Source organism: Choloepus didactylus, chromosome 7, assembly GCF_015220235.1.
Source record: "Choloepus didactylus isolate mChoDid1 chromosome 7, mChoDid1.pri, whole genome shotgun sequence".
Taxonomy (NCBI): domain Eukaryota; kingdom Metazoa; phylum Chordata; class Mammalia; order Pilosa; family Megalonychidae; genus Choloepus; species Choloepus didactylus.
Window position 1 is genome coordinate 42,347,054 of NC_051313.1, and position 23,531 is coordinate 42,370,584.

The window sequence follows — 23,531 nt, forward strand, 5'->3', positions numbered from 1 at the left end:
ACCCAACAAAGTAGATATTTCTAGTTTATGGATCCTAGCCAGTAACTGGTGGACCTAGGATTAGAGCCAAGGTCTTTAATGGTGCTAAAACTTGTAGACTTTTTAGAACCATGTTGTGACCAATGAGCTGACAGGCACACCCAGGCCACAGCTATGAAACAAGGTAAAAAGCAATACAGGTAAAGAAAGGATACAAGCTATGCTGGTTTGGAGCTGTTATGTACCCCAGAAAAGACTATATTCTTTTAATCCACTCTTGTGGGGACTGTATTGGTGGGTAGGACCTTTAGATTAGGTGTTTCCATGGAGATGTAACCCAGACCATTCAGGGTGGGTCTTAATCCCCTTGCTGGAGTCCTTTATGAGAGGATGAAAGACAGAGGAAACTCTGAGAGCTCAGAGAAGCTGAGAGAAAGGCCAGAGACACTTGGAGACAACCACTGAAACCAGAACCAGGAAAGAAGGACCAGCAGACATCACCAGGACAGAGAAACCCTGGATGCCAGCAGCCTTTCCTCAGAGAAAGTATCTTCCTCTTAATGCCTTAATTTGTACATTTTCATGGCCTTAGAATTGTAACTTGTAACTTAATAAATCCCCATTGAAAAAGCCAACCCATTTCTGGTATATTGCATTCCACCAGCTTTAGCAAACTGGAACTCAAGGTACAAACACACTATGCAGAGCAGGAAGCTAATCATTTTATCTGGCGATTCAAAGGCAGCTTTGCAGAGGTAACAACAGATTTGGACCCGAAAAGATTAGCAGGATGCCATCATGCAGAAAGGAAGGAATGGTATTCTAGGCAGAAGAGTCAGCATGAGCTCGTGACTCTCCCTCCACCTTCCTTTCTAATCTAATACAATCTACTGTTCAAAGGTCACATTACCTATCAAGCCAATCTTGAATCCACTATATTAGACACACTTTCAGAGTGGCCCTCCATGATCCCCACCTCCTGGTGTTCATTCCTTTGTGTAATCCCCTCCCCTGGAATTCCAGTGGAAACTGTGACTTGCTTCTAACCAACAAAGTATGGCAAATGTGATGGAATGTCACTTCCATGATTACATTATGTCATATAAGACTCCATCTTGCCATCAGACTCTCTAGAAACACTCCTTGCTAGTTTAATGAAGTAAATGACTATGTTGAGAAGCCCATGTGGAAAGAAACTATGGGCGGCCTCTAGGAGCTGCAGGCAGCTTCTAGGAGTTGAAGGTGACCTCTGGGGCTGAGGGTAGCCTCCACCCAACAGCCAGCAAGAACCCAGAGCCCTGAGTCCTACAGACACAAGAAGAGGAATTCTGCTAACAACTGAGTGAGCTTAGAAGTGGATTCTTCCCCAAACTTCAGAAGAGAATGACCCACAGAAACTGTGAGAAAATACATGTGTGTTGTTTTAAACTGCTAAGTGTGTGGTTATTTGTTACCCAGCAATAGATAGCTAATACATCCATCATTGGCCAAAGCAATCATGTTCCTCTGAATGCCGAAAAATATGTTAGTATTTTACTTATTATACCAATTACACACTAGTTTGTATTTCAAATATCTGTCATCTCCAAGTAGACCATAAGTTTCAGGAGGGCAGAAGCCATATCTTCTTCATCACAGAGCCTAAGGTAACATCTTACACATAATGGGCATTCAAGATATGTTTGTTAACAAGGGTATCATTTAAAAGCAGCGATTAAATTACAACAAAGGACTTTTGCTTCCAATCAAGGGAGTAACAGGAATCCAATTTACCATCTGAAAGAACTAAAAAATAGGGCAAAATATAAATGTTTGGAAATGGACAGGAAGCACGTTATTGTGAGAATAATTAACACTGGTGTGTGAATTGGTGGAACGGGGAAGTTTAGAGTCATGAATGTCACCAGAAGGAAAGCCAGAGGTTAAAACATGGGACTGTATAACACAGTGAATCTTGTGGACAATGTCCCTGATTAACTCACAAATATTAAAAAGTTCTTTCATGAACTAGAACAAATGACACTATTATAAGGAATTAATAATAGAGGGGCATGATGGGGGAAAGTGGACCTATTGCAAACTATGGACTATAGTTAACAGTGATATTTTAATGTCTTTCATCAACAGTAACAAATGTACCACACCAATACTAGGGGTCAATAATGGGGGGGGCAATAAGGGGTATGGGAGGATTTGGGTTTTCTTTTTTATTTTTATTTCTTTTCTGGTATTATGAAAATGTTCTAAAATTGATCATGAGTTTGTGAAGATACTGTGAACCAGTAATTGTAAACTTCAGATGGTTTGTATGGTGTGTGAATATATCTCAATAAAACTGCATTAAAAAAAAACAAAAACCATGCCACTCAGCTGTGGCCACTGCACAGACCAGACTCACTCACACACCTCGCTCAGCTTCCCTAGAACCATGTCTGACAAGCCCAATATGGCTGAGATTGAGAAATTCAGTAAGTTGAAATTGAAGAAGACAGAAATACAAGAGAAAAATCCACTGCCTTCCAAAGAAAGAACAGGAGAAGAAAGCAGGTGAACTGTCATGAGGTGTGTGCCACCAATATGCACTATACATTCCACAAGCATTGCCTGCTTATTTTACTTCTTTCAGCTGTTAACTTTGTAAATGTAAAGAAGTTGGATCAAGTTTAAATGACTGTGCTGCCCCTTTGCATATCAAATAAATAACTGACAAGTAAGGCCATGCCTGTCTCTCCCATGTTGGTGAAGGAAGAAGCTGGGCTGGACAACAGTGAATCTAGAGTAAAAGCAAAGCTGGCCCAAGATGCCCTACATGCTGTTAAATGCAGTTTAATCAGAGTGACATTTTGTTGTTGTTCAAATGATTTTAATTATTGGAATGCACAATTTTAAAAATATGCAATAAAAAGTTTCAAAAACTGAAAACAACAACAACAAAAACAGGCAAAATATATAAAACAATAGTTTTCAAGATATTGGATCAGGCTCCAAAAGATAGCTATCCCTGAGAGACGGGAAACAAATGAAGTAAGCCCTATAAACGACCCCAGCTTATTCCCTGGAGAGACCTTACAGGATGCTGCTCAGAGAGGGGAAACCCAGGCAGAGTCAAGTGGTCTCCCCGAATTGAGGAGACAGATGGAAGTTCAGGGAGGAAAAGGCAGCTAGAGTTCACAGGGGGCAGAACCAGAGAAGAGCAAGTTCCCAGTAAGAAAGCTCTAGAGATCGGCTGAGGGTCTACATTGTGTATGAGGACATTTCTCAAAGTCAGACAAGAATCATCTGGAAGAATTAGAGGAAACCATCACTGGAGCTCACACATGGTGGGAAATAGTGCCTGTTCTCACCAGCCAGACTAGAAAACCTCATAATTCATGGGGCACTGGACAGAGTGCTAAGATGGGGTTTGCCTCAGTAGTGGGTACAGATAGTCCTAGACTAAATGTTGTTCTGGTACTGTCAAACAATTAATAGCAAGACCCAAAAGAATCAAACTGTTTGTATCAAAAAAGAACAAAGCTCAAGAATATCGGTAGGCATACAAAAATATTGCACACCTAGCAAACTAAAACTTCCATTTTCTGGTATCCAATAAAAAATTACCAGATATACAAAGAAATGAGAAAACATAACCTACAATGAGGAAAAAAATTAACAGAAACAGACACAGGAATGACAGAGATGATAAATTTAGAAGGCAGGAACATTAAAACATCACCATAACTATATTCCATGTATGTGTTCAACAAGCTGGAAGAAATACTGAACATGTGAAACACAGACATAGAAATGTAACAAAAACAACCAAAGATAAACTTTTAGAGATGAAAACTACAGTATGTGAGATGAAAAATATGATGGATAGGAGTAACAGCAGATTAGACACTGCAGAAGGGAGTATTAGTGAACTTGAAGACAAAGCAATAGAAACTATCCAAAATGAAACCTAGAAGAGAAAAAGACTGAGAAAAAAATGAACAGAGAATAAGTGCATTTTGAGACAACTTCAAGTAGCCTAACATATAGGTAGTTGCAGTCCCAATGGGAAGGAGAGGAAATGGCAGAAAAAAATACTTGAAGAAGTAATGGTCAAAATATTTCCAAACTTGATGAAAACTATTAAACCACAGATCTAAGATGTTCAATAAACCCAAGCACAAGAAATATGGGGGGTGGGGGAGAGAACTACATCAAGTCATATCATAATCATATTGCTTAAAACTAAAGAAAACATTTTTTAAAGAAGCCAGAGGAAAAAAAGGCATTACATACAGAGGAACAAAGTAAGAATGCCAGCAAATTCTCATTGGAAAAATGAGCCAGAAGATGGTGGAACAACATCTTTAAAGGAAAAAAAGAAAAAAAACATCAATCTAGAATTTTATCCTGAACAAAACTATCTTTCACAAATGAAACTGAAATACAGACTTTTTTGACATACAAAAGCTGAAATAATTCATCACTAAAAGACTAGAACTACAAGAAATGTTAAAAGAAGTCCTTCAGGCAGAAAAATAATTTTGGAAGGAACCCTGAAATACACAAAGGAATGAGAGCACCAGAAATGGTAACTATGTGGGTAAATACAAGACATCATTATTTAAATTCCTTTAAAAGATAACTAACTTTTTAAGAAATAAATAAATAAATAAATAAAAATAACAATATATTGAGACACTTATAATATAGTAGAAGTAAAATGTATGACTACAATAGCACAAAGGCTGGGAGGAAAGAAATGGATTCATACAGTTGTAAGATTCTTACACTACATTAGAGTTGGTATAATATATCTTGAAGGTAGACTGTGATAAGTTAAAGATATAAACTATAATCTCTAAAGCAAACCCTAAAACCTTTCCTAAACAATCATAAAAATGAAATTATAGAGTACGTATTATTTTGTATAAGCTTCTTTAACTCAACAAGACCTTTATGAAATTCACCCATGTTATGTGTTCATTTCTCTTTATTGCTGAAGAGTATTTAATTTTATGAAAATGAAACAGTTTGTTTATCCATCCTCCAATTGATGGAGGAAAGGAAAATAAAAAAGCACTCTTCTCCACCAGGCAATATTCTCTTCTGGACACTTAACCTCTAAAGTATTCTATCTTTATTGAATGGCAGGCACCACCATCCATCCAGCTGTAAAAGCCAAAAATTTAGAAACTGTCCTTTCTCTTTCCCTCAATATCCAATCTGTAACCAGGTGCTATCTATCTTACCTCCTAAATCTATTTCAAATCTATCCTTCTTCCCACATCCACTGCCATCACCCTATACAAGGTTTCTCAGCTCCAGCACTATTGACATTTTTGGCTAGATAATTCTAGCCAAAATAGTTGTGGGGATAGCGCTGTACATTAAAGGATATTTTAGCAGCATTCCTGGCTTCTATCTACCATATGCCAGCAGCTCCCCCAGATAGCCTCCTAATACATCTCCCTGCATCCACCATATGACTGCTCCCCACCCATAACCTCTTTTCCACACTTCAACCAGAACAATCTTTTTAACTCTGACCTTGTCGGTCCCTGCTTAAAGCACTTCAACACTTCCCATTTCAAAATCCAAAATCCTGATTATCTCTTCACAAGGCCTAGCTCTCACTTCTCCAGATTCAACTTGAACCTCACTGCATCCTGCCTCTCCTCACTCTGCATTCCAGCCTCACTGGCTCCCTGTCAGTTCCTCAAATGGGCCATTCTCCCTCCAGCCATCATGCCTTCCCTCAACCCTCTGCCAGGAAGTTCTTCCCCCATCTCCTGTAGCAGTCTGAGAGTAAGTAGGTTCTATTAAACGAAACAAAGACCTATCTGGGAGCCTGGATCAAAAACTGACTTAAAGAAAAAGTTGAAGGCATTTTGATGGTTGGGAAAGAAGACACTCCTCATCTGGGACAGGGTAGGCAAAGATCAGTGATGGCCAACAAGAAAAAATGACAGAGGATAATGTGTTCAGAGTCGTGAGGTCTAGGTTTTAACTCCCAGTTCTGTCACTCACTCTCCAGGTGAACTGTTTCTAGTTTACATACAGTAAAATTAACTTTTTTTGGATGCATAGTTCTTTGAGTTTCAACACATGTAACCATCACCACGATCAGGATACAGAACAGTTCCATCAGCCCAAAAACTCTCTCCTGTGGCCCCTTTGTGGTCAAACACTTCCCCTGTCCCAACCCCTGGCAATCACTGATCCACTCTCCAGTCTTATAATTTTGCCTTTTCCCGATATCAATATGACCTTGAACTACTTACTTAATCCCTCTGAGTCTTGTTTTCTCACTCATGAAATTACCTGTATGCCATCTTTATTTTAAAATATTAAGTTATTGATGATGATTGTTCATCTGCTGCAGCTAAAACACCTGGTATATGGCCAGTATCCCTTCTAGAGTTCATATTTAGAAAAGGCCTTCAATAGGTTTCTGGCTATGCTCAATTTTTGCAATTCTGCATCTTAAACTTTCAGTCTTCCCCAGAAGGGCAGCTCCGCCTCTGATTTCTGCTGTAACTTTGTTCACTCCTACAAAGCTGTGAGCTCCAGAATACTTCTTAACCTCTCCTGTGGTTGTCCTTCCTCACCTTACACCACACCGTGGTAGCCTGAGCAGCCACCTACTATTTTCCTTTCAGCAGCCTTTGTTAGCAAGGGGATCTCCAAGCTTCTTCCAACACCTTGCTATTTATGAATGTAGGTTGTCATTGAGTGTTTAAAGGTAATACTGATGACACCAAGTCAACAAATCAGCTATAGTAGAGTCAAACCTCACCTCTGCCTCGATAATATTAAAAAGCTCACTGCCTCAGCTCATTGGGCTGCTACACTAGTAAATTGCAAGAATGCTGTACGTAACATTACATCGATTTTAATAAGTGCATCTGACAAAATCACTCATAATTCTCTTGTAGTGTTAACAACTTAGGCTTAACTATATAGATGCTTGAATAACTGGATCCAAAAACTATTGATTAAATTAGTTGACATCTCCCTAAAATACAGCGTCCAGTGGTATGGTATGGGGGTCTATACTTGGTCCTATTTTATTTACACATTTTAATCAATGAATGGCTAAAAATAAAGAAGCACGATTATCAAATTTACAAATGTCATAGTTAGAAGGGATAGCTAAAAAATTATGTTAGGATCATACTTCAAAAAGATTTCAACAACAATAAGACAAAACAATGTATATAAACTACAAAGCTGATTAGGAAAAAATCAACAACCCAAATACAGAATGAGAGAACCTAGTTTGACAGCAGTTTAGATCTGGGTGTATTAGTAGATTACAAATTCATTGAGTCACCACACTATTACACTGCTCAAATCAGGTTCACTAACGAACTCCATTAGTTCATTTTCACCTCTTAGCAGCATTTAACAAGGGTAATCATTCATCCTCTTTGTATCACTTGTCTTTTCCTCACTTGACACTCTCTAGGTTCTCTTCCTACCTCACTGGCCACTCATTCTCAGTCTTCTTAAGGACTGATTACTCCCAAATTTATATCTCCTGCCCAAACCTTTCCCTTGAACTCCAAACTTGTATATGCAACTGCCTCATCATCATAGAAACCTCTACTTCCACCCCCTACCCAAAGATGCTTTTCCTATAGTCTTCCACATTTCCCCATCCTTCCAACTGTTCAGGCCAAAACCTTTGAGTCATTCTTGATTCCTCTCTGTCTTTTCTTACCCTGTATCTACTCTATCAGCAAATTCTGTTTACTCTGCCTATAAAATACATGCAGAATCTGACCACTTCTCACTACCTTTCACTGCTCCATCCTCTGTCCCCAGGATTGTCCAAATAGTCTCCTGCATGGTCTCCCTACTTCCAAACTTGCTACCTCATCCCCACAGCCTGCTCACCAGACAAAAGCAGAGCAATCTTTTCAAAACATGTATTCATTCAACATTCATAGAACTAGTTATTGAGATCCATCTATGTGCCAGGCACTGTTCTAGGTGCTTAGAATCCATCTGTGAACAAAAGAGATAAAAATTGCTGCTCTCACATTGCTTTTGCATTCTGGAGCAAGACAGACAATAAAACATTAATACAGTGGGTTCATAGGTGCCAGGGGGAGAAAAAGAGAGCAGGGTAAGGGGGGAGCAGTGTCAGGGCAAAGGGATGAGTGATAGGTTCAAATAGGGAAATTGGTCTATGCTTCATTGGTGAAGTCACTTTTAAGCAAAGATTTGAAGGAGGTAAGGACTTAGCCATGCAGATATCTGGTTGAAGAACATTCCAAGTAGAAAGGAGGTTTTCAATAAAGATTTTTTGAAGAATAGGTCCAGTCTGGCTTCCATCTATACTTCTAGGCTTGCCTCTAAAAATCTTCCTAGTACACTACCTCCCCACAGCCCTCCCACCTCCATAAGGCAGAGCCAGCTGCATGGGTATATGCCCGGGGCATGACGGGCTGTGGGCTCACATCCCTCACATCTTTAAATCCCCAGCATGCCCATCGCAAGTTCTCCATGGACATTTACTTACCCAGTAGGACTGATATTTTAAAATCAGGTCTTCCCTACCAAAAACAGGGGTAACAGACTACTGCCTTCATTTTTCTTAAATTATAGTTTAAAAAATCCGTTAGCATTAAGTCTCCATAAAACATTTAATTGGGTTCCTTAGACCTTCAACTTTTCACAGGCTGAAAGATACAAGATTTGAAACTTGTTTTTATCTAAATATTACTCGTATTTTAATTCTTAAATACTTCCCTAATAAGCCGCAAATGCTTTTTTGGAAATGATAAATTAAGAGAAGTATTAGAAACTACTCACGCAAGCAAGCCTTAGGTCTTTTTCTAAAATTTAATTAGGAGTTGTCTTTCATCTTGTCAAGTTTCTTTTGTGGCCCATAAAACAACAGTTAAAGAGTCCTGCTTTTTTTGATACAGCACATATGACAAACTCACACTCAGAAAAAACAGAAAGTGCATCAAACACAGAAGATCACTTAGATTTAGCTCGCTAAGGACACTACCATTTTTCATATCAAAATACCCACTGATTTTTCAAATTGGTCACTTACATAGCTAATGATAAGCAAAGTGACAGATTTAGTAACACTATAAAATGAGCACAAAATTATGAACTTTTAAAAGCTTAATTGGATAAGACTAGCACAATGTTTGTTTTTACCTTCCGGTGGCCTGTTGGATGTTGCCACGACGACGACCCCGTTTTTGAACAGATTTTCAAAAAGCTGTTTCAGAATCATAGCATCAGCAATGTCAGTGACCTGTGGACAACAACACATTTGTTTTATTTTAATTTCACTTCTGCTCTAACAAATTTGCTAATGGCTCATCTTTTTTTATTTTTAAGACAGAAGTGAATTCCAAGAGAAAAAATTCTAATTATCATCATGAAGAAAAAAGCAGATAATTAAAAGCATAAAAGACTGTATAGCAACCTTTTAAACTTGACTCTTCTTTTTTACAAACCTATCATTTCTACACAAATTATCAAATGGTTCTGTTAACTTCTATGACAGAACTACAGGTGGAAAGCACAGATTATTGTCCCAAACATTTCAGAACTCTAATTAATTAGAACTATCATGACCAGCCCCCTCTTCCTGTCCCTGTCTACCCCCGAGACTCCCAAAAAAATGAGAAAGGAAAAAAAGAAAAAATAAATAAAATACACGGACTATTTGAGATTTCTAATACCTTTTTGGTAAAGGTCCCTGGAAAGGTGACTTTAAATGGCCATGGGACTTTAGAAATAAGGACAAGTAGCCAGCGAGACATAATCAGCTGCTGTTGAAAATAGAATGATATGACATAGATACTATTGTGTAATTGTTGCACAAAACAATTCAACAGATGGCCCATCACAAAAAATAAGCAATTTCATTGTTCTTTTTAAGTGCCTTCTATTACTGTCCATGAATAATCAAAAGGCACTGCAGTCACTTCCAGCACAGCCAGCCTCTGCTAACCTCCACAAACAAAATTATTTCTTCCATCAAAAAACCTTACAAGAATGGTTAGTTATGGTGCTTTAAAAAAATTACCCCTGGCCAACTAGAAATGCATAATGCAGATAAATTTTTCTAAGTTAGGTTACAGAGACACACATAACTACTCATCTTTTAGAAAAAAAAATTTTTTTAAATTAAAAATTTATAATTAAAAAGGAAACTTGATTTCTGTAAAAAAGCTTTTAAAACTCCATAAAGAAACACAACAATTAAGGATGGAAATATTATCTATTCAAAAATAAATGTATAGTGAAGGTTGATATTAATCATTCTAACTTCCCCCAAGAATATAATAACATGGGTTTTAGATATCTCCAATTTTAAAAATGTTTTGATCTTTCTTTAATAGCATATTTCAAATAATCTCAGTAAAACTTGCTTTATATATAATCACAAAATATATCATACTGTTATTTTTAAACCACGTTAGAGAGCACAGACACTAGTGGAATTCTTTCAACTAGATGAAAACACTCAAAGTTACCAATTAAATGGTTATAACACACCAAGTAACAACCTGGGTTACACAAGCCCAAAGCACCTTTCTCTTTACAACTGATATACTCAAAAGTTAAATGTTTTCATTCCCACCTCAACAGAAGAAAACAAAGCCAAGAAGTGGGAATGTGTGGATCTTTTCTTGCTGCCTCAGGGTATAACTTTAAAACATATTAACTCAAAAAAAAAACAAAACTGCTGCAAGTTCCATATAATAGAAAGACTTCAGGAACTTCCAAAGTGGCGATTAATATGAAAAGGAAAGTGGTGCTAGTATTATTTAAACTGGAGCTTAGGATCACTGTCAAATATTGCTTCCGCAAATACACCCAGAGAGAAGGTCCTGTTCAAATGCTCAAACGCCAGTGGCATTTCTGATGAGAGGACAGTACAAGCTTGCAAATTGGAGAAGCAACCTCATTTTAAAGTTGGATTCCCAAACCACTGACTTTCAAAAAGAATTACGTCACTTAAAATGCACCCAATTTTCAGAGAATAAAAATGTTCATTTGCTACATCACTGATGTTTTTGAAAAAATTTAAAATAGCTTTGATGCCCTAAGGCTCAAAAAGTGAAGGGACATTTAGCTTAAAACACAGTGCAAAGGATTAAACTGAAAGTTGAAGAAAGCAATAAAGGCTTGTGGCTGAGTTATAATTTGTTGTTTTTTGTATGACAGAATGTTTTTGCCCTATGGGAGTAAATTAACTTGGAGAAGCTATGGCTAATTAATACAGCAGGAGTCACTTGGTGTAGCCGGGTGCCAGTGTATACTCTTTTGATCTTGTCCCCGCACTTGTTCAGCTTTGCTGGGGAACAGTAATTTTACAGTATGAGTGAACAGAAGACAATTGGCCACACATTCTTGGAGCGAGGGTTTTTTCAGCACCCAGCATTTCATTACCACCAGGAACAAAAGAGAAGGCGACAGATTACCAATAAGGGTAGTCAGCTAATACAGAGAGTGGAGACATTTCATTAGCATTAAAGAGAAAAGATTTTTTATGACCTAGAGTTGCTTTCCATTCTGACTCACTTAAATAAAAAAGAAAAAAATCTAATGGTTAATTTACATGTGTAAGTGCTTGAGTCTCAGTCATCCACTGATTGGTACAGTGCCATGTAATGAGTGACAAACATAAGCATGCATTATCAGTAATTAGTATTAGCACAAAAATAAGCAACTATTTTTTATTAACAGTTTTTAATAGCCTCCCCACTTTATAAAAATGGCTAAAACTATTTTTTAAATGATATTGATAGTTTATAAAGGAGAATTTTGCATGATATTCTGCTCATCTGCCCATCAGCATTTTTTTTTTTCTGGACCATGTTAGTAAAACATCTACCCAGTATCCCAAAAAGAGACATGAAGAAATGTCAGTTTTCAAAAATTGATTTCTTTCAGTATTCTACTGTTTTCAGGATCATAAGCAGTTTAACAAGAAACATAAATATTCAAAGAGGACATAATGAAGACCCTGAAGAAAAGTTTGAGAATATTTCAGCAACTAAAATACATAAAAAAAAAAATCTACCCAAAAAGACATCTCAAACAAAATAAGAATAACATATCTGATACCACGGGTAAAACAGAAATGCTACATCTAGCATGGTGACCAAGCCAATGAGGAATACATTCCACAAACTTAATCTGAATGCAACTAAAACATAACATTAAAATTTCCTTAAATTCAAGAATACAAGAAAGAAAGAGCACATCCTTGTTGTTTAAGCAGAAATAATTCCCATTCATCTTTCTAGTAAAATAAATATATTAATTAACACCTTCTAGGGGCAAATAATAACTAGTTAAAAATCAAGGCTACTATGATTCAATTTTAGAAGTGAAGTAGTGATTGTAGCCATACTTGTCCTTAAGGATAAAGTGCCTAAAAAATTCTTCTCCAGTAAATCAGCAATGTATTGTACTAGGCTTAATAGGTTTAAGGATAATTTTTAGGTTCTATCAATAAAACATCTTCTAAAACCCCACCAGCTCTAGAGCTATATATTTAAACACATAATGCAAGGCTTCAAATCCCAGGCAGGACATAAGACATAACTATTACTAGTGATTAAGAGCATTGATGCTGGATTCAAACTGTCAGTTACCAGCTGTGTGACTTTAGACAAGTTACTTAACCTCTCTGACCCTCAATTTCTTCATAATATAATGATGGCAGTAATAATACCAACCTTGCAAAATTATTAAGAGACACATAGTAAACCCTAAAGAAATGTTAACTATACTATTGCCCATGTATTATACGTATGCTAGTATAGTTTCATATTATTTGTATGTAGCTGGATAGAATTTTGGCTGTAAATGGAACTATTTACAGCACAGTACGATGGTTAAGAACATAGGCACATAGAAAACACTCAATAAACAGTAGCTAATATTATTATGGAATAAATATAACAGAGGGAATATAAGCATTCCAATAAAGAAACGGGCAAAGCCTCAAACAGTTCATAAAAGATGGATTTAACAAGTAAGTTAACAAACATGGAAAAATTAATCATATTACTACTTAAAGAAATGCACGTTAAAACCATGAGGTACCATTTTTGATCTATTAATTAGACAAAAATGTTAAGATAATTTACAATGTTGACAGGAAAAAATGTGAGTTTAGGTTATAATATATCTTAGATTCTAGAAATGCTAGTATGTATAAGGGGAGTGGGACTTCCGGAGAACTAGTTCAAAAGTCATTGTTTGGTACGAGAATTGACTCATTCATTCTCATGCACTGTTCTAGACACTTGAGATACATCAATTAACAAAACAAAAATTCTATCTTCAAGCTTAAATTCAAACTTACACATTGTTTATAGACAATAAACAATAAACATAAAAAGTAAATTAGATAATATATTAGAAGTGATACATGTTATGAAAACAAAGGAGGGTAAGGGGTATCAGAAGTGTGGGAGTCAATGGCAAATTGACATTTTAAACACTGTCAGGATAGGCCTTGTTAAGCAGATCATTGAGCAAAGATCTGAAGAAATGAGGGTAACCTTATGGATGGATATTCTCCATGCAGAAGGAATATCCAGTGCAAAGGCTCTGCTCTCTGTTTTAGATTGTGTGGATATGGGGGACCCGAGTATGGCAATATTTTGGGTTATTCTTCTACCCTCTTAAATTTTAGAAGTGGGACAAGTTGAGTTTTGACTTGCAATGATCCAGGTTTGGTGTGCTGGGGAAGCTTCTACAAGATCAGTAAAAAATGGTCCAGGATATTGAAATTAAGAAATCCAGGCTGTGCTCAGATGAGTTCTGCTTTTAAGGGACATGCTGTCTTAACACTCTCTCGCTTTCCATGGCTCTTCTCAACTCTGAGTATATGCAGATATTGACCTTCCCTTACATGCAGCAGAAAGCTCCAAGGTTCAAGTTTAGAAATAAAAGAGCGGGACTATTGATTTTTTCATTCTAAAACATTCAGGCCAAAGTTGCTAAAGGGAAAATGGTCTACTACACTGTCAACTCTAACATCCTAGAATGTTACACTGAAATTTGGAGTCAAATAATAGCAATATATTTAGTATTTGGTCTTATTTTGTCATCTCTGCACATATTTTCTTCAGACTCCTGGAGGGAAAGAGGCATTTGGTATGTAACACCCAACTATTTTCTGTGGTTCCCTAATCAATGAAGAAAATAGGATTAGGAACAGTAAGGGACAATGAGTGAGGCTTTGCAAGTAGGAGATAAGGTCAGAAGGAAAGCAGGAAGGTTTGAACAGGGAGAATGACATGATCTTATATAACATAATCTTTCCCCACTTAGAGTTTAAGCCCAAACCAGGTTATCTGTTACCTGCAGCCAGAAGCATCCTAGTAGACACATCATTTCTACTCTTCTTGGGCCTCAGGGATCAGGTAATTCTCACTCCACTGGAGGTAATGGACTTTATATTAAAGGAGGTAACATTTCCTCACAATTACTTCTTATCAATGTTTGTCTCTCACAGACCACAGGAAAATCCCTCCTGTCCTAGCACTACCCCCCTTAATGTGATTCAGTTACTTTCTGTGTCTATCCGTTCCTGTCTCATTGCTAAGGGGGATCTTCTCTCTGTGCCTTTTAGTTCAATTTCATGACAGAGAGGATCTGATTGGCCAGTCTGTTATGGATTGAATCATGTCCTAATCCCTGGTCCTGTGAAGGGAACCCATTTGTACATAGGCTGTTCGAAGATCCTATTAGTTAAGGTAAGGCCAACTAGGCAATTCCCTCACCTCATCAAAGAGATATTGTGAGACTTAAATCACCCAGGGCCTACCACAGAGTAAGGACACAACAAATGACCATGCCCTACACTTAACAGTTCTTTGGCCTTTATTCTAGACAATCAAACACAGGAGTTTCTGCACTTGGCTACAAGAAATACTTTTTCAAAAACTTTGGGTGTGAAGTTCTATTTTTATGCTTATATTTAGTCCTTGTGGACTTGCTCTATTTTTATTCCAATAATCAATTGCTCTTATGAGTGTTACAGAAAAACCAACGATTACATTTCAGAGTCACCAAAGAAAGCAATCAGGTAAGGAGGAAATAATTCTTAACCTAGGGTATCTATTATTATAACACTGGGCATGATAGAGGATACAGAATAATTATAAGACACAGTGTTTGCCTTCATGACATATTTGCTCTTATATGCAATGAAGATACTTGTTCTTCATATGACGCTTTTTAAAAACTCAAGAATCTTTAAAGACATTACTTTGCAATCATTACATTATCACTGTGGTGTAGGAGAAATGTAAACCCATTGACTAGAACTTAGGGGTGGGCAAACTTTTTCTGTAGAAGACCTAATAGTAAACATTTTAGGCTCTGCAGGCCATATATGGGCTCTGTCACATTTTCTTTTTTCTTTTTTTTTTTTCAAACAAGCCTTTAAAAATATAAAAACCATTCTTTTCTCATTGGCCCTACAAAAACAGGTGTGGGTCAGATTTGCCCCATGTGGGCCATGGTTTGCCAAACCCTGCACTAGATAGTAAAATTGAAGCCATAAAAGATAAGATGTCAAATCAATTTATAAAACAATGATAAAACAAGGAGCAGAATTCAAATCTTCACCACTTCATTCAAAATACCATCCTACATCTATGAACAATCTCTAACTCACCTGAAATTCATCAAAACATAAGAGACATGCTTCTTCACTGATTTCTTCAGCTATGGGAGCGATTGGGTCATATGATTTAGCCACAAATCCTGGTTTCCTTTTTGGCAGACTCTGTTTAAGGTGATGTATCCCTTAAATGGATGACATTAAACACAAACTAAATATTTTATTAATAGCCTATTTTAGACAGCTATAACATATTTTTTAAATCTGTAAATGAAACTTTAATGTGGACATAAAGATTAAGTATAAATTCCATATACAATCAAATTTGCTATTGAAATTTGTCATATTTTCTATATCTCAAAATAAGTTGTCCAAATACTATTCTATTCCGGTGGCTGTAAGGAGACTTGGAGGTTATTCCACCTCCACTCATCAATCACCTCAGAGATGACAAAGTGACAAATAGACAGGGACAGATGAATTGATGGATTTTAGAGGCAGGCAGAGAAAGGATCCTGCCCATGTTATGTCTGGCTGTCTACTCAGGATGCTCCCTTGTCTTTAGTCTAATACACTAAAGTCACCCCTCCTCATTCATTCTGTGTGTACTAAATGCTGAAAGTATTAGAAGAAAAAAATGCTATGTTCCTGCCCTGGAGAAGTTATAGTGTAGCTGGTAGAAGATGTATAATGCAAAAACGATACAGCATAAAAACAATGACAAAGCAATAAAGCATACTAAAAATACCGAATACAAACATGCTAAGGTGACACAGAGTAAAGGATCTAATCAAAAATAACTTCTTGAAGCAGGTAAGTTTTTAACATTTCTTATTGATTCTTAGTACAAATAGAAACGCCTGACCTTCATATAGTAACCTCTGTTCTCTTATTTGGGAATATCGGATTTGTCCTTAGGACAACTCCAGACACATTACCAACTCTTTCAATATAGTCAAACAAACAAACAAACAAACATATGAAACTGGATAAAATCTTACTTGAAACAAAAATCTGACTTTTAAAAATACTGTATGTCCATTCAACTAGGAAAACGATTTCTGTGGTATTTCCTTGCTAAAAATCACTTCTTTCAGATAATTAACTTACTTTTGTGCACGTCTAGCATGAAACCATGAAAATGAACCCGTTTTTTCCTCTTCACTTCCACATAAGCATAAAACATGTCCATCACCATTGTTTTCCCTGTCCCTTAAAAATTAAAAAAAGAAAAAGAATATTATTAAACAGTATGCACTGATTGCTGTAATGATTGTTCATTAGCTTTGAGATAATGAAACCACAGTCTCTTCCACTGGAAAGCTTAAGACTATGTTACTTTTTTGGAAAGGGGTGTTTACTTCTTATGTTAAACTAGCTAAAAATAAAATGTTGATATTACTCTTTTCTCTTAAAATGCTGTTTTTAAGAAATACGACATTTACTTATAACAGAGGACCATTTCCCCAGAGAACTGTGTTTATAGACTGGCAAGATTCACAGATTATTTATCTTTCAGTCCTCTCTTCCAAAAGATACCAGTATTAATAAAATAACTTCATTAATTAAAGATAAACATATTGCCTCCATACTGAGAGTGAGGAATTGTCTTAGGCACTATGGGAAAACTCAAAAATGAAAAACATTAAATGAAAAGAAAGATGAACAATAAAGATGAATACCTCGCACAAATACTGAACATAAATAATATAGACTAAAGTTGGAGAATTGCCAATTATAACACTTCTGTTCTTAAAAGTTGACAATAGGACTCGGGCAAGATGGCGGCATAGAGAGGAGTGGAAGCTAAGTAGTCTCCCTGGAACAACTACAAAAAACCAGAAACAACTAGTAAATAATCCAGAATAACTGCGGGGAGACAAACGAGACCATCCATTCATCATACACCAACCTGAATTGGGAGGAATGCCCAAGAACACAGCATAAAATCTGTAAGTAAAACCTGCGGAACCAGATCGGGAGACCCCCTCCCCCATAGCCCGAGCTGCAGAGCCGCGTGGTGCCAGAGAGAAGCTCTCTCCCAGCAAGCGAATACAGCTCAGCTGAGCTCCAACTGGGGTTTTAAGTAGCGAGTGTGAACTACTCACTACAGGTACGCAGCCCCAAAAAACAGACAGAGGCTTTGGGTGACGACTGACCTGGGAGAGCCGGAGGGTTGCCTTGGACTGGGTCTGAAGGGGACTATCTGTTTCTTTTTTGGCTCAGTGGAGAAAGCCCCAGTCATTTTCAGTTTCCAGGGCTGTGACTCTGGGAAGGGTGGAGACACCACAAGCAGAGAGTGAGACCATTGAAATGCTAATGACCTCCACCTGAGGGGTCTGTCTTCTCTAGGAGGAAAGGGGTAGGGCCCTTTCCATTCAGAACCAGACCCCAGAGCCTGGGGGAACACAGCCATACCTCCTCACACCAGTCAAGAATTATAGGCTAACAGGCGTCACCTGCTGGGCAGAAAAGCTCAGTAACCCGAGGCATCAAAGGGTGGAGCAATTTTCTAAGACACACCCACAGGGAAACCAGATACTGAATATTTCTTCCCTCTGGGACCTGAGCCTGTTCTGGTCTGGGAAAACCTGATTTGGATAACCAAGGAAACCATGCCTAGACAACAGAAAATTACAACCTACACTAAGAAAAACAAAGTTATGGCCCAGTCAAAGGAACAAACGTACACTTCAACTGAGATACAGGAATTTAAACAACTAATGCTAAATCAATTCAAAAAGTTTAGAGAAGATATTGCAAAAGAGATAGAGGCTGTAAAGGAAGCACTGGACATGTATACGGCAGAAATCAAAAGTTCAAAAAACCTACTAGTAGAATCTATGGAAATGAAAGGCACAACACAAGAGATGAAAGACACAATGGAAACATACAACAGCAGATCTCAAGAGGCAGAAGAAAACACTCAGGAACTGGAGAACAAAACACCTGAAAGCCTACACGCAAAGGAGCAGATAGAGAAAAGAATGAAAAAATATGAGCAACGTCTCCAGGAACTCAAGGATGAAACAAAGTACAATTATGTACGTATCATTGGTGTCCCAGAAGGAGAAGAGAAGGGAAAGGGGACAGAAGCAATAATAGAGGAAATAATTAATGAAAATTTCCCATCTCTTATGAAAGACATAAAATTACAGATCCAAGAAGTGCAGCGTACTCCAAACAGAAGAGTTATGAATAGGCCTACGCCAAGACACTTAATAATCAGATTATCAAATGTCAAAGACAAAGAGAGAATCCTGAAAGCAGCAAGAGAAAAGCAATCCATTACATACAAAGGAAGCTTAATAAGACTATGTGCGGATCTCTCAGCAGAAACCATGGAGGCAAGAAGGAAGTGGTGTGATATATTTAAGATACTGAAAGAGGAAAACCACCAACCAAGAATCCTGTATCCAGCAAAGCTGTCCTTCAAATATGAGGGAGAGCTCAAAATATTTTCTGACAAACAGACAATGAGAGACTTTGTGAACAAGACACCCGCCCTACAGGAAATACTAAAGGGAGCACTACAGGGTGATAGAAGACAGGAGTGTGTGGTTTGGAACACAATTTTGGGAGATGGTAGCACAACAATGTAAGTACACTGAACAAAGGTTAACTATGAATACGGTTGAGAGAGGAAGGTGGGGAGCATGTGAGACACCACAAGAAAGGAGGAAAGATAACGACTGGGACTGTGTAACTTGGTGAAATCTAGAGTATTCAACAATTGTGATAAAATGTACAAATATGTTCTTTTATGAGGGAGAGCAAGCAAATGTCAACCTTGCAAGGTGTTAAAAATGGGGAGGCATTGGGGGAGGGATGCAATCGGCATAAACTAGAGACTGTAACTAATAGAATCATTGTATTATGCTTCCTTTAATGTAACAAAGGTGCTATACCAAGGTGAATGCAGATAAGAGGGGGGGATAGGGGAGGCATGTTAGACACTTGACACTGGTGGTATTGTCTGATTCTTTATTCTACTTTGACTTAAGGTTATTTTTCCTTTTGCTGCTTCCTAGCTGTCATTTTTTTGTTTCCTCTTTCTTTTGCCTCTCTACCTTCTATGACTCTCCCTCCTGCCTTGTGGAAGAAATGTAGATGTTCTTGCTTAGTATGAGCAGAATGTTCAATTAGAATGAACTTAAATGTTTGGAAATGAACAGGGGTGTTGGTAGCAAGATGTAAGAATAACTAACAGTGCCGAATGGTGTGTGAATGAGGTGGAAAGGGGAAGCTCAGAGTCATATATGTCACCAGAAGGAAAGACAAATACTAGAAATCACTTCATGAACCAGAACAAATGTATGACAATACAATTAGAAGTTAATAATAGAGGGGCATATAGGGAAGAACTATATACCTATTACAAACTATATACTACAGTTAGTAGTATTTCAACATTTTTTCATAAACAGTAACAAACGTAGTATATCAATACTAGGAGTCAACAATTGAGGGGGGTTGGTTAGGGATAGGGGAGGTTTAGAGTTTCCTTTTCTTTTTTTCTCTTTTCATCTTTCACTTTATTTCTTGTCTGGAGTAATGAAAAGTTTCTAAAAATTGAACAAAAATTAAGTGTGATGGATGCACAGCTGTATAAGGGTACCCAGGGGCAAGTGATTGTACACTTTGGATCTTTGGATAATTGTATGGTATCTGAACAATCTCAATAAAAATAAAAATAAATAAAAATAAAAACAAACAAACAAAAAACAAAACAAACAAACAAAAAAAAAGTTGACAATATACTTTTTTCAAAATGAGGCCTAATTGAAGAGATTCTGATATAGTCAACTTTCATAATTAAACTATCTAATTTTCAACTTCCTGAAACTTTCAAATGCTGCAGTTGTACTAGTCACCAAACAGTCAACAGCCTGAGCATTTAACATGGAAATGCACAGAAAGCCTTCTTCCTTCACAGAAAACCTAGAGCCTGGCAGCCAGTGCCAGCACACAAGCTCAGTTCATGCCCCGGACACTCCCGGCAGACCGGGCCAAGGCGTGCTGGTGCCTGTCTCATCTTCCTTACATCCTCCCCAGCAGTGCCCAGGCTCCCACCCCTCCCCTATCAGGACTCGCTGATTAGTAAACATCAAACGTAGCTCAGGAAGTAAGAAAATCGGAGTCTATCTTTTAAGCTTTCTTCCATTCCATGAAATGACTTTCAGCCATGACTTGTGAATGCCAGAAAGATTTTTTTATTTAAAAATACAAGTCACAAAACAGATTTTTAATAAAGATATGATTTAGACTGGAAAATAAGTCCTTACAAAAATATTTAGCACAGTACCTCCTGAGATAGTGAGTGACAACAGATTTTAAATCATTACATTTATCAAAAAAAAGTATATTAATAAATAAATTTTCAAATTCTGCTGCATAAAGCCTAGTATACTTATAGATCCAGAAAATGTCTGAAGGATCTAACCAAAAATGTGAATAATATATATTTGAACTTAATATTTGCTAACTCTTTTAAAGGAAATAGGTTTAAAATATAACGTGTGGCCTCTGCTCTAAACACAGTCAAACATCTGCATTTATGGAGTATCACCTGCATACAACAGCCCCCCAAAACAAGGCTTGTCCCCTTTTTATAGCAGAGAAACAGGCTGAGTGGCCTCAGAGTCCATGGGTCCCACAACAAGTCAGCAGTTGAGTTGAGATTTGAACCTCTTATAATAATAACCACAACAACATTAAAATGACAGAAGCTGGTATAAATATATTTGCATGTACATATATGTATGAGTGTATATATCTATGTTGTTTGCATACACACACACACACACACACACACACACAATCACATACATAACAAGGCCACGATGTAAAAGCTTTCTGGAGGTAAAAGCAAAAGGAAGGAATCATAAAGGAAAAGATTGACAGATTATGCTACATGAAACTTAAACTTCCAAATATCAAAAATCATCAGAAATAAAATGAATATCCTCACTCATTTAATCAGTATAATTTTACCGAATACCTACGATGTATGAGGTACTAGTCTACGTGCTTAGTATCTGGTAGTGAAACAAACTGACAAATTTTTCTGCATTCACAGAACAAGAGAGTTTAATCTTATATATCTTTAAGATACAAACAGTTCTTAGAAACTATAGTGAATATCTATATTTTTTCTTTGTCCTCAATCTCCTTTAAAAAACTGCCCTGTCTCTACTTAGTGTGATTCTGGGAGGGTCTCAATCACAGAGTGGGCTGATCATTACCAGGATCACTGGGCAGTGATCACCAACATGGTGTGTAACCCAAGTAGGGAGGTTTTAGGGGGCATTAATATGGATTCTGAGAATGAAAATAATTTCTTCTCATTTAAAGAGAGCCAACTGTAGGATGCCAGGAGATATCTTTCCTATAATATCAAAAAATCCTGACCAAGAATGAAGTCAACTATAAGGGAAGCAGAACCAAAAGATGAAGGGGGCGAGGAAGGCAGGGAAGGGGAGAAGGATCTCTGAAATATCATTTGAACTCATAGGTCTACCCATGACTGAATCAAATAATTACTTGACTTAACAATTAAATGAACCAATAAATTCCTCCTTGGACTTAACCAGTTCAACCTGGCTCTTTTTGTTTTTTAACTGCAACTGATAGAATATGGAACAATATGAAATTAATAGGAAAGAAAACAAAAGATGATCCAACTCAACAACAAAAAGACAAACAACCCAATTTTAAAATGGGCACAAGACTTGAATAACATTTCTCCAAAGAAGATATACCAATGGCCAAAAAGTACATGAAAAAATACTCAACATCATTAGCCATTAAGGAAATGCAAATCAAAACCACAATAAGATACCATTTCACACCCAACATTCTAGTGGGTAATGGATGGTAGTGATGGTAACACACAGTGTGAATGTAATTAACAGCATGAATTACATATTTGAATATGGTTAAAAGGGGAAATGTTAGGTTGTATATATGGTACAAGAATAAAAAAAATTTTTTAAAAGTCCATGGAACTGCACAACAAACAGTGAACCATGTTTGTTAAGCCATGGACTATACAGTTAATCGAACAAATCATAAAAATGTGTTTTCATCAATTTGTAACAAATCTATGACACCAATGCAGAGTGTTTATCATATAACAATACAGGAATTGTATGGGTGGTATAAGGGAATCCTGTATTTTATACATGATTCTTCTGCAAAGTCACAATTTCTCTTAATTAAAAAAAAAAAAAAAAAAACCTAGCCAGGACTAACCAAGAAAAAAAGAGATAAAACACAAACTACCAATGCCACGAATGAAAGAAGATAGTAGCACTATGCAGTCTCTAAAGACATTTAAAATAATAATGAGAAATTGTGGTAAAATTTTTCTGTCAATAAATTCAACAACTTAGAAGAAAGGCTCAAATCCCTTGAAAGACACAAATGACTTAAACTGATACAAAAATAAACTGAAAACTTAAATATCCTGTTTTCTAAAGAAACTGATTAATAATCTTCTCACAAAGAAAACTCCAGGCCAAAATGGCTCCACTGGTGAAAACTATCAAATATATTAAAACTAAATAACAGTAATATTACAAAAACCCTTCAGAAAATAGAACAGGTGGGAACACTTACCCATTCATATTATGAGGCCAGCAATATACAAAAAGGATAATACATCATTATCAAATGATATTTATCCCAGAAATGCAAGAATGGCTTAACATTCAAATATCAACCATTGTAATTCAGGAAGAGAAAAATCATATTATCATCACAACATTTGTAAAAAACATATGACAAAAGTCAACACACATTCATGATTTAAAAAAAACACTCTCAGGAAACTAGGAAAAGAAGAAAATTTTTTCAACCTGATAAAGGGCATACACAAAAAGACCTACAGTTACCATCATACTTACTAGTGAAAGATTGAACATTTCCCCCCTAAAATGAGAAACAA

The 23,531-nt window shown here is 36.9% G+C and overlaps 1 protein-coding gene and 1 pseudogene across 2 annotated transcripts in view; one reads left to right on the plus strand and one right to left on the minus strand.

Moving 5' to 3' along the window:
- AFG1L (AFG1 like ATPase) overlaps window positions 1–23,531 on the minus strand; it is a 234,430-nt gene that overhangs the window by 148,583 nt on the left and 62,316 nt on the right. For both annotated transcript variants that reach the window (XM_037842307.1, XM_037842306.1), the window contains exons 4-6: window positions 16,694–16,795; window positions 15,638–15,768; window positions 9,136–9,235 (exon numbers count right to left, since the gene is read on the minus strand). In XM_037842307.1, the coding sequence (XP_037698235.1) occupies window positions 9,136–9,235; window positions 15,638–15,768; window positions 16,694–16,795 (333 nt within the window). The remainder of the gene's footprint in view (window positions 1–9,135; window positions 9,236–15,637; window positions 15,769–16,693; window positions 16,796–23,531) is intronic.
- LOC119539593 lies at window positions 2,328–2,540 on the plus strand (annotated as a pseudogene).